Here is a 12,057-nt window from a genome sequence, read left to right on the forward strand (position 1 = left end):
CTAGGATGGCAGAAGCTGGGATCGAACCTGGAACCCTCAAGTTGCTGGCACGGCCACTCTACCAACCGAGCTATACCCGATTGTAACGTTCATCTTAATTGTAGTTTGTTTTTTTTTTACCAAATTTGGAGGTGTTGAAATCGCCATGTCAAATCGCTAATGCTAATAGTAGCCCGTCTGTGGCAAATCTAATGTAAATTAGCATTAAGCCAGCACATTACTTCACTTAACATTTGAATATTTTCTATCGAGTATACTTATGTAGAAAATTGCAACGTTACTTCGTGGGACTTTGGCGGAGTCCGCTCTCAGTGCTGCTGGAGTGATTGTTTACATGAGCCGGTGTTTTAAAGTTAAAGTTAAAGTACCAATGATTGTCACACACACACACGAAGTGTGGCGAAATTATTCTCTGCATTTGACCCATCACCCTTGATCACCCCCTGGGAGGTGAGGGGAGCAGTGAGCAGCAGCGGTGGCCGCGCCCGGGAATAATTTCTGATGATTTAACCCCCAATTCCAACCCTTGATGCTAAGTGCCAAGCAGGGAGGTAATGGGTCCCATTTTTACAGTCTTTGGTATGACTCAGGCCGGGGTTCGATCTCAGAGCGGACATTCTAGTCTGCAACTGGAAGTGACGTCACGGGTTTCAAACCGATACCCGGCAGTACTTACAGAATTCTGTCAGTGCCTATATAATTAATGAATTCAGTACTCATTCCGAGGACCTTCTGAAATTATTACAGGAAAAAAAAAAAAGCGGAATAAAAAAACAAACAGCTGCAATGAATGCGAAATAGCTGAAGTGTTGATGCTAATAACACAAAGATGAAATGGCCTGCACATTTTTACACTTGGAAGACCATTAACGTGTGACTGTACGGTTGCTATGGTGACAGAACTGCGGCTAATACTCTACCAGTATTTTCTAAATACAAACAAATCCGAGCTTCCACGCTCAAAGCATGGCGAGACAGCCACTAATATCTCTGACCTTTCAGTCTGGTCGCTTTATCACCGCAAAGTTGCTCAACTAACAATTTTTCTTGGTATTTTAAAAACACATTTTTTCGAACCAGTTCATGTTTGCTTTGACCGATGCTGTTTTTACCCTCACTTTTGGATCAACGTGTGATGGAGTGCTTCCAAAAGTGACTCACAGGGAACATCTGCTCTGCGTGGCGACCTCACACCGACATAAACGCATTATTTTAATATGCTCTTCACTTTTTAACAACCATTTTTATTCCGCCTTTACTTTGTTTAAAGCTTCTTATCATGTTGGAAAACTGCCATGGGGCTAGTGATACACAAGCTGGACTCTGACTAGTCTAAAGTGAAACCATGTTTACTTGATATAGTATTGCCCCTTCAGAAGCTCCCCTGTCATATGCAGATCCCAAATTTACAACAGCAGGTACCAATAGGTAAGAAAAGTTGGTTTTGAATAATATGGCAAAACAATACACCAGATAATGTCTCCTAACAGGTGCCATTTTGCGTCCTTATTCACACACCATAATAATACCCGTATGTTGAAGCACAGTACGTCTGACTATGGTAGCCGTAATGCTCTGCGTTCCACCAAGCGGCGCGGCTTCGTAGCTTACCAAAGTCATAATAAAACATTTTGCCAGATTTTTGAGTGCCACGTGTAATGTTCTATATTCTCAATGAAACATCAACGTTTTGGTCTTGCTTGCTTACGGGTACTTGCCAGCGTCATTTATTTAACAGGCGCCAACCTGCAGTCCGCACATATCTCTTATGTGTGACTGCCATCTACTGGTCACTCTTATCTTCCCCAAATATACACATATATACATACACATACGTATATATATGCATACACTACCGTTCAAAAGTTTGGGGTCACATTGAAATGTCCTTATTTTTGAAGGAAAAGCACTGTACTTTTCAATGAAGATAACTTTAAACTAGTCTTAACTTTAAAGAAATACACTCTATACATTGCTAATGTGGTAAATGACTATTCTAGCTGCAAATGTCTGGTTTTTGATGCAATATCTACATAGGTGTATAGAGGCCCATTTCCAATAACTATCACTCCAGTGTTCTAATGGTACAATGTGTTTGCTCATTGGCTCAGAAGGCTAATTAATGATTAGAAAACCCTTGTGCAATCATGTTCACACATCTGAAAACAGTTTAGCTCGTTACAGAAGCTACAAAACTGACCTTCCTTTGAGCAGATTGAGTTTCTGGAGCATCACATTTGAGGGGTCAATTAAACGCTCAAAATGGCCAGAAAAAGAGAACTTTCATCTGAAACTCGACAGTCTATTCTTGTTCTTAGAAATGAAGGCTATTCCACCAAATTGTTTGGGTGACCCCAAACTTTTGAACGGTAGTGTATATATATATACATACGTATATAGTCGAGGTTTCTGTGGTTTATCCGTTATAGAGTGCTCAATACTGGGGTAGAGCGGAATATACGTTAGGTCAGGAAAAACACAGAGGTTATTTCATCCCTACAAGCCTGTTTCGCAGGTTTCCCTGCTCTTCAGGGGGTTTCCCAGGTTTCTCTGCTCTTCAGGGTTTTTTGGAAAAATCCCCTGAAGAGCCGGGAAACCTGCGAAAACAGGCTTGTAGGGATGAAATAGCCACTGTGTTTTTTCCTGACCCAACGTATATACATACATATATATATTTTTACGTTTGGACACCCCTGCAATAGAATGTAGTACAAACAAGTACAGTAGTTTTATGAGGTAATGCACTAACAATGAGTGACGCGTGGGTCGCATAGTAGCGAGAATAGTCGTGTTCCCAACATGCAGGAAGGCAGTGGAGGCTGCGAGCGCGTAAAAAGTATGTGTGAATCGAGAAAAAGGCAAGAGCAGCTGGGAAGTGCTCTGGAAGCATAGGGAGACGGTCCAAAACGAAACTAAAACGGGCTACAAAAATGGCACAAACGGAATGCTGGAGAACAGCAAAAACTTGTGAAGCGTCCACCATCAATAACAGGACAAACAAAGTCCCGACAAATAAGGTAGCTAAAGGCTCAACTTACATAGTCCTGATTGCTAACAGAAAGCAGCTGCGGGGGGATTAGCGCTCAGAGGCAGACGTCAAGGTGCTGCAGGAAAACACCAACAAAACAGGAACAGCCACCAAAATAAGAGTGCAAGACAGGAACTAAAACCCCAAACCCGGGAACACACCAACAAACTCAATATAAGATATGATCTGCTGTGACAGATCATGACATAATGTACAAAATGTACCTTGGAGAGTGGACTTGTACTCATCTCCATTCAGCTCCTTTCCGTCAAACACACTATCAGCAGCTTCGCCATATTTTCATGGATAAATATCTGCTGTTTAGATATTATTTTAACATCTTTGGCTGCCATTAGACTCATTCGACTTGAGTATGGTGCTACGATCCAACGAGTTAACAATGTTTGCTGCACTTGGCCATGTTGTTGATGATTTCTTTCTTTAGTTCAATAATATCATCCACTTTTTCTTCTTCTTCATAGCACAGTCCTTCACACTCACAAAGTTAAATCCATCGCTAGCTATTAGCGAATAAGCTGGTTGGATCTGACAACTAATGGCGGAGATGCTTGTAACTCCAATTTTTGCGTGCAACTTAAAGCATAACAATCAGCTGAGAGACTGCTCTTATCTCAAAACATTCTTAAGTTGAGGTACCACTGTGTTATTTATTTTCACAAATAATTGTTGTTTTTTTCTTCGTATTGTTGATATTGTTACAATCATATCCTGTTTTATTGTATAAAGTCCAAGTTCTTGGACACAGGAGGGTTTTAATGAGAGCCAATAGTAGTTTGGCTTTTTGTTTACTTAGTTTCCACTCAACCACTTCTCTCGGTGCCCTATCAGACTTGATGAGGTCTACAGCAGTGGTCCCCAACCACCGGGCCACGGCCCGGTACTGGTCCGTGGACCGATTGGTACCGGGTCGCACAAGAAATTAAAAATAAATAAATAAATAAAATAAAAAATTATTTTTATTTTGTATTTTTTATTAAATCAACATAAAAAACACAATATATACCTTATATATCAATATAGATCAATACAGTCTGCAGGGATACAGTCTGTAAGCACACATGATTGTATTTCTTTATGACAAAAAAAACCCACTAGTCTCTCTGCAGCCATCCTACTGTAAGTATGTCAGACATTGGTCTTCGGTCTCTATCTTTCCTGTGAGGTCAAGTTCCTCGCGTCGCTCTTTCCTCAAAATGTGTCCTAGGAAACGGATTTGTTTTGTAAAAATAGTCTTGATAAGCGGTCAGTCCAGCACTCGGTCGTTTGTTATTCTGTTTATCTGTCCAGGATGTCCTTAGCAGTCTTCTCAGGATGCACATCTCAGCAGCTTGAAGACCATCTTGCATCTTTTTTTTTGTCCATGGTCCTGTTGTTTGTCCATGATTGTCTTGTCTGTCCATGGTCCTGTTATCTGTCCATTGTCCTGTTGTTTGTCCATGATCCTGTTGATTGTTCATGGTCCTGTTATCTGTCTATGGTACTGTTGATTGTCCATGGTCCTGTTGATTGTCCATGGTTCTGTTGATTGTCCATGGTCCTGTTGTTTGTCCATGGTCCTGTTAGTTCTGTTGTTTGTCCTGGTCCTGTTGGTTGTCCATGGTGCTGTTGTTAGTTCTGTGGTTTGTCCATGGTCCTGTTGTTTGTCCATGATCCTGTTGATTGTTCATGGTCCTGTTATCTGTCTATGGTCCTGTTGATTGTCCATGGTCCTGTTGATTGTCCATGGTTCTGTTGTTTGTCCATGGTCCTGTTGTTTGTCCATGGTCCTGTTGATTGTCCATGGTCCTGTTGTTTGTCCATGGTCCTGTTGTTAGTTCTGTTGTTTGTCCATGGTCCTGTTGTTTGTCCATGGTCCTGTTGTTAGTTATGTTGTTTGTCCATGGTCCTGTTGTTAGTTATGTTATTTGTCCATGGTCCTGTTGTTAGTGCTGTTGTTTGTCCATGGTCCTGTTGTTAGTTATGTTGTTTGTCCATGGTCCTGTTGTTAGTTCTGTTATTTGTCCATGGTCCTGTTGTTAGTTCTGTTGTTTGTCCATGGTCCTGTTGTTAGTTATGTTATTTGTCCATGGTCCTGTTGTTAGTTATGTTGTTTGTCCATGGTCCTGTTGTTAGTTGTGTTGTTTGTCCATGGTCCTGTTGTTAGTTCTGTTGTTTGTCCATGGTCCTGTTGTTAGTTATGTTATTTGTCCATGGTCCTGTTGTTAGTTATGTTGTTTGTCCATGGTCCTGTTGTTAGTTGTGTTGTTTGTCCATGGTCCTGTTGTCTGTCCGTGGTTCTGTTGCTATACAAGTACAACCCATATACCATTTACCTTTTGTTGTACGTGACGTCATGTCGAGTTGCAGACTAAACACCGGATTACGTAAACAATCAGTCAAGCAGCACTCAGGGCGGACTCTGACAAACTCCCTCTAAGTAATGTTGCAATTTTTAAAGCAAGAATGCTTGGTAGAAAATGCTTGAATGTAAAGTAAGGGTCCTATCTTCCAAAATGATGCTAATTTACATTGGATTTGCCATAGACAGGCTACTATTAGCATTAGCGATTTTACTTGGCGACTTTAACAGCTCCAAATTTAGTCATGAAAACTACAACTAAAATGAATGTTACAATCAAACAGCTGGTGTGTGATAAGCACAATACTTACAGTATAAACACTTTGTAGGGCACAACATAACACATTGATATTCATGAAAAAATCTTTAAAAAAAAAAAAAAAAAGCAACGCTTGTCTGGTCCCTCTACTGTGCCATAAGCAGTATTCCAAAATGAAAGAAAGAACCAACTGAAGCCCACATGTTGAGGTTTTAAGCTGTCTTTCTCCCGTTCTGAACTTCACTAAATCTTGTCGGATGTTTAGCCAAAGAAAATGCAATAAAAATGTGAATAAATGCAATAAACATTTAGCTATCACTCATGGTTATTGTGATGGCAACGTGCAATTGTTCGGGCTTCTGCCGGTGTGCCATCACTTCATATTACAACAATCTATCACTGCAATGTTTCCAACTTTACGGCATACTTTAAGTTGTTGCGTCACAAGGTGGTAGCTATTACCAATACCTGGCGAGAGAAACGATCGCATCAATTTTGTGACAAATTTATGTTGCGCTTGTGCATGAGCAAACTTTGGTTCAGTTGTTTTTTTGAAGACATTTCTTGGTCACTTGTATTGTGAAAAGTGGCAGTTATGATTAACAACTGGTGGTTGGAAAGACGGAATGAATTCTGTGACAAGTTAAGGCTGAACATATGCTTTTTTTAAATTATTTTCTGTCACGCCACCCTAGGGGACTTTTTTTTTTTAACGGCCCCTGCAGCTTAGCATGGTTATCATAATCAGCTGGTTTATTATTGTTACATTAAAAATAACATTTATTGACACTCACAAAAGTACCGAATATGGAAAATTTGTACTGTTGAGTACCAGTATCGATTCTCAGATACCAGGAATTGGTACAGCATCGGTTCAAATGTAAATAGTACCCATTCCCAGTTTCATTACCTAAAGTTGTTCAAGCAAAATAAAGTGCAAAATGCGTAAATAAAAGCAATATTGACGATACACTTTTATTCAAACAAGAAGGCACAAGACATTGATACAATGTTGATTACATGTCCTTTAAAACTGACCTTGAAACGACATTGCAAAATAGTTGTATTTGTAAAATGAGACAACGTTGATGTCTAACGTTGGATCCAGGTTGTTGGTTGGGAAATGACCAAATTTCAATGGTCAAATCAACGTCAGAAATTGACATTGATTTCAGAACCTGACATTGATTAAACGTTGTCAAAAAGCACGTTGTTTCAACGTTGTATTTGTGTTGTGGAATATCGTTTGGAAAATGACCAAAATTCAATGGTCAAATCAACGTCAGAACCTGACATTGATTAAACGTTGTCGAAAAAGCATGTTTTTTCAACGTTGTATTTGTGTTGTGGAATATTGGTTTGAAAATGACCAAAATTCAATGGTCAAATCAACGTCACACCCCGACATTAAATAAACGTTGTCGAAAAAGCACGTTTTTTTCAACGTTGTATTTGTGTTGTGGAATATTGGTTTGAAAATGACCAAAATTCAATGGTTAAATCAACGTTCAGAACCTGACATTGATTCAACGTTGTCGAAAAAGCATGTTTTTTCAACGTTGTATTTGTGTTGTGGGATATCGGTTGGAAAATGACCAAAATTCAATGGTCAAATCAACGTCAGAACCTGACATTGATTAAACGTTGTCGAAAAAGCATGTTTTTTCAACGTTGTATTTGTGTTGTGGAATATCGGTTTGAAAATGACCAAAATTCAATGGTCAAATCAACGTCACAACCTGACATTAAATAAACGTTGTCGAAAAAGCACGTTTTTTCAACGTTGTATTTGTGTTGTGGAATATTGGTTTGAAAATGACCAAAATTCAATGGTTAAATCAACGTTCAGAACCTGACATTGATTAAACGTTGTCGAAAAAGCATGTTTTTTCAACGTTGTATTTGTGTTGTGGAATATCGGTTGGAAAATGACCAAAATTCAATGGTTAAATCAACGTCACAACCCGACATTAAATGAACGTTGTCGAAAAAGCATGTTTTTTCAACCTTGTATTTGTGTTGTGGAATATTGGTTTGAAAATGACCAAAATTCAATGGTTAAATCAACGTTCAGAACCTGACATTGATTAAACGTTGTCGAAAAAGCATGTTTTTTCAACGTTGTATTTGTTTTGTGGAATATTGACTGGAAAATGACAAAATTTCAATGGTCAAATCAACATCGGAATCTGACATGGATTAAACGTTGTCAAAAAGCATGTTTTTTCAACGTTGTATTTGTGTTGTGGAATATTGGCTGGAAGATGACCAAATTTCAATGGTCAAATCAACGTCAGAACCTGACATTGATTAAACGTTGTCGAAAAAGCATGTTTTTTCAACGTTGTATTTGTGTTGTGGAATATTGGTTTGAAAATGACCAAAATTCAATGGTCAAATCAAAGTCACAACCTGACTTGTTTGAACGTTGTCAAAAAGCACGTTGTTTCAATGTTATGTTTGAGTTGCTCAACGTCAGGACCTCATTCAACAAGTTCCTTAATGTTGTTTCAAAGTCTTGTGCCTGTTGGGAAATTATTTGGCCTATTTCTGGAGTTTTTATATATACAGTTTATATAGACATACATACACAGTATATACACTTATACACACCTATATAAACGTATATACAAACTTCGTTTCCATATGAGTTAGGAAATTGTGTTAGATGTAAATATAAACGGAATACAATGATTTGCAAATCCTTTTCAACTCATATTCAATTGAATGCACTACAAAGACAAGATATTTGATGTTCAAACTCATAAACTTTTTTTTTTTTTTTTTGCAAATAATAATTAACTTAGAATTTCATGGCTGCAACACGTGCCAAAGTAGTTTGGAAAGGGCATGTTCACCACTGTGTTACATCCCCTTTTCTTTTAACAACACTCAATAAACGTTTGGAAACTGAGGAAACTAATTGTTGAAGCTTTGAAAGTGGAATTCTTTCCCATTCTGGTTTTATGTAGAGCTTCAGTCGTTCAACAGTCCAGGGTCTCCGCTGTCGTATTTTACGCTTCATAATGCACCACACATTTTCGATGGGAGACAGGTCTGGACTGCAGGCGGGCCAGGAAAGTACCCGCACTCTTTTTTTACGAAGCCACGCTGTTGTAACACGTGCTGAAATAAGCAGGGGCGTCCATGAAAAAGACGGCGCTTAGATGGCAGCATATGTTGTTCCAAAACCTGTATGTACCTTTCAGCATTAATGGTGCCTTCACAGATGTGTAAGTTACCCATGCCTTGGGCACTAATGCACCCCCATACCATCACAGATGCTGGCTTTTCAACTTTTCGTCGATAACAGTCTGGATGGTTCGCTTCCCCTTTGGTCCGGATGACACGATGTCGAATATTTCCAAAAACAATTTGAAATGTGGACTCGTCAGACCACAGAACACTTTTCCACTTTGCATGAGTCCATCTTAGATTATCTCGGGCCCAGAGAAGCCGGCGGCGTTTCTGGATGTTGTTGATAAATGGCTTTCGCTTTGCATAGTAGAGCTTTAACTTGCACTTACAGATGTAGCGACCAACTGTATTTAGTGACAGTGGTTTTCTGAAGTGTTCCTGAGCCCATGTGGTGATATCCTTTAGAGATTGATGTCGGTTTTTGATACAGTGCCGTCTGAGGGATCGAAGGTCATGGTCATTAAATTTTGGTTTCCGGCCATGCCGCTTACGTGGAGTGATTTATCCAGATTTTCTGAACCTTTTGATGATATTATGGACTGTAGATGTTGAAATCCCTACATTTCTTACAATTGCACTTTGAGAAACGTTGTTCTTAAACTGTTTGACTATTTGCTCACGCAGTTGTGGACAAAGGGGTGTATCTCGCCCCATCCTTTCTTGTGAAAGACTGAGCATTTTTTGGGAAGCTGTTTTTATACCCAATCATGGGTATATGTGGGATGTTCCAAATAAGTGTTTGATGAGCATTCCTCAACGTTATCAGTATTTATTGCCACCTTTCCCAACTTCTTTGTCACGTGTTGCTGGCATCAAATTCTAAAGTTAATGATTATTTGCAAAAAAAAAAATGTTTATCAGTTTGAACATCAAATATGTTGTCTTTGTAGCATATTCAACTGAATATGGGTTGAAAATGATTTGCAAATCATTGTATTCCGTTTATATTTACATCTAACACAATTTCCCAACTCATATGGAAACGGGGTTTGTGTGTGTATATACACTACCGTTCAAAAGTTTGGGGTCACCCAAACAATTTTGTGGATTAGCCTTCATTTCTAAGAACAAGAATAGACTTTCGAGTTTCAGATGAAAGTTCTCTTTTTCTGGCCATCTTGAGCGTTTAATTGACCCCACAAATGTGATGCTCCAGAAACTCAATCTGCTCAAAGGAAGGTCAGTTTTGTAGCTTCTGTAACGAGCTAAACTGTTTTCAGATGTGTGAACATGATTGCACAAGGGTTTTCTAATCATCAATTAGCCTTCTGAGCCAATGAGCAAACACATTGTACCATTAGAACACTGGAGTGATAGTTTCTGGAAATGGGCCTCTATACACCTATGTAGATATTGCACCAAAAAACCAGACATTTGCAGCTAGAATAGTCATTTACCACATTAGCAATGTATAGAGTGTATTTCTTTAAAGTTAAGACTAGCTTAAAGTTACCTTCATTGAAAAGTACAGTGCTTTTCCTTCAAAAATAAGGACATTTCAATGTGACCCCAACTTTTGAACGGTAGTGTGTATATATATATATATATATATATATATATATATATATATATATATATATATATATATATATATATATATGTATATGTATATTCGTAAAAAAATTACCATTAGCCTCAAGATGAATTCACAATTCAGTTACTCTGACACATTCACAAGTTTAGTTACTTTTTTTTTTTTACACCGTTAACGATTATCTCAAATAACTGAAGCGTCAAAAGTATCGATCTTTCGATTTGAGAAGCGACATCGCAGCGAAACTATCTGCTGTCGGCGGTATCGATATTTCCGTATCGATCCGCACATCACTACCCCTCGTCTCCCTTCGTCTCGCAGGCTGCCCGGCGGGAATAACAACTTTAAAAAATAAAAAAAATAAAATAAGGACGCAAGGAGGAGAAAAAAAGAAAAGAGGAAGAATGGTAGAGTGAGGGAGAGAGAGAGAGAGAAAACGGAACCCTTCCCACTTTTCCAGAGAGAGAGAGAGAGAGAGAGTGCGCAGTGATACACAGTTGGTTGGACTCCTCATTGATTAGTTCCCCATCAGCGATCGATCACAGCGGACTGATCATCGGCGGTCGGATCATGCTCGCATCTTCGATCCTCAGGTATTTACTTTTACTCGCACTTCGCCTTGGCGCGCTTTTACGCACGCGGGTCCCCCAAAAAAGGAGACACTCAACGGGATGAATCGTGCATCTTCTGGGGAGGGGGGGGGGGGGGGTCTTTACTTCTGCGTCCGTGGCTCTTGTGTGAGTCCTGCGGGACAAGTGGGGACAAGTGGGGGGGGAGAGAGAGTGGGGGAGACCGGGGCGTCCGTGGAAGCTTCCAGAGAGCGAGCATGGCGGTGCACCGCAGCGGGAAGACGGCAGCGATTACCCGGACTGCGGCTTGTGGGCTGCACGCTGCGGTCACGCGTGGACCTCTGAAGGGGTCCGAGTGGACGTCTGGGGTCTTGGCGGCACTTGTACGCGCTGTTGTGTTAAAGTAATGACACACGTCGCTTTTTGCTACTTTTTGCTACTTTTTGCTACTTTTTGTAACTTTTTGCAAAATGACTTAAACAAAAAACAAACGCTCCCCTAAAGCACAGCAAAGCCCGAATAAAAGTAAACAAAGCAAGTTAAGGAGGCAAAATAAAATGGTCGCTCTTATTTGCATGTTTCTATAATGACAAGACGTTATCACCAGGATTCAACGGTATTTTTTTTTCACAATAAAATGCCATCATTGAAATTTACTGTAACATTACAAACAATTACTTTGAGCCTTATATTTCACAACACTAACTATTATTTCACAGTAAATTACTGTAAATGTTACTTGAAATGTATAGCCAGTAAGTTGTAATATATATGTATATATATATATATATATATATATATATATATATATATATATATATATATATATATATATATATATATATATATATATATTACAACTTAATTAGATTATCCAAAAAAAAAAAAATAGTGCTCGATACCGTGGTAGAGCGTAATATGTCACAAGACTATTTCATCTCAGAGATGAAATAGTCTTGTGATTTTTTTCCCCACACATACACATATACAGTATATATATATATATATATATATATATATATATATATATATATATATATATATATATATATATATATATATATATATATATATATATATATATATACACACTACCATTCAAAAGTTTAG

General features: G+C 38.8%; 1 protein-coding gene across 1 annotated transcript in view; it reads left to right on the forward strand.

The window, feature by feature from the left end:
- The first annotated feature begins 10,842 nt into the window (after positions 1–10,842).
- The window catches only part of adamtsl4 (ADAMTS-like 4), a 141,979-nt gene continuing 140,764 nt past the window's right edge, over positions 10,843–12,057 (forward strand). Inside the window, exon 1 of the mRNA XM_062029669.1 lies at positions 10,843–10,971. Within this exon, the coding sequence (XP_061885653.1) occupies positions 10,949–10,971 (23 nt within the window). The 5' untranslated portion in view covers positions 10,843–10,948. The remainder of the gene's footprint in view (positions 10,972–12,057) is intronic.

This window comes from Entelurus aequoreus, linkage group LG20 (genome assembly GCF_033978785.1).
Source record: "Entelurus aequoreus isolate RoL-2023_Sb linkage group LG20, RoL_Eaeq_v1.1, whole genome shotgun sequence".
In the NCBI taxonomy this organism is placed as follows: Eukaryota; Metazoa; Chordata; class Actinopteri; order Syngnathiformes; family Syngnathidae; genus Entelurus; species Entelurus aequoreus.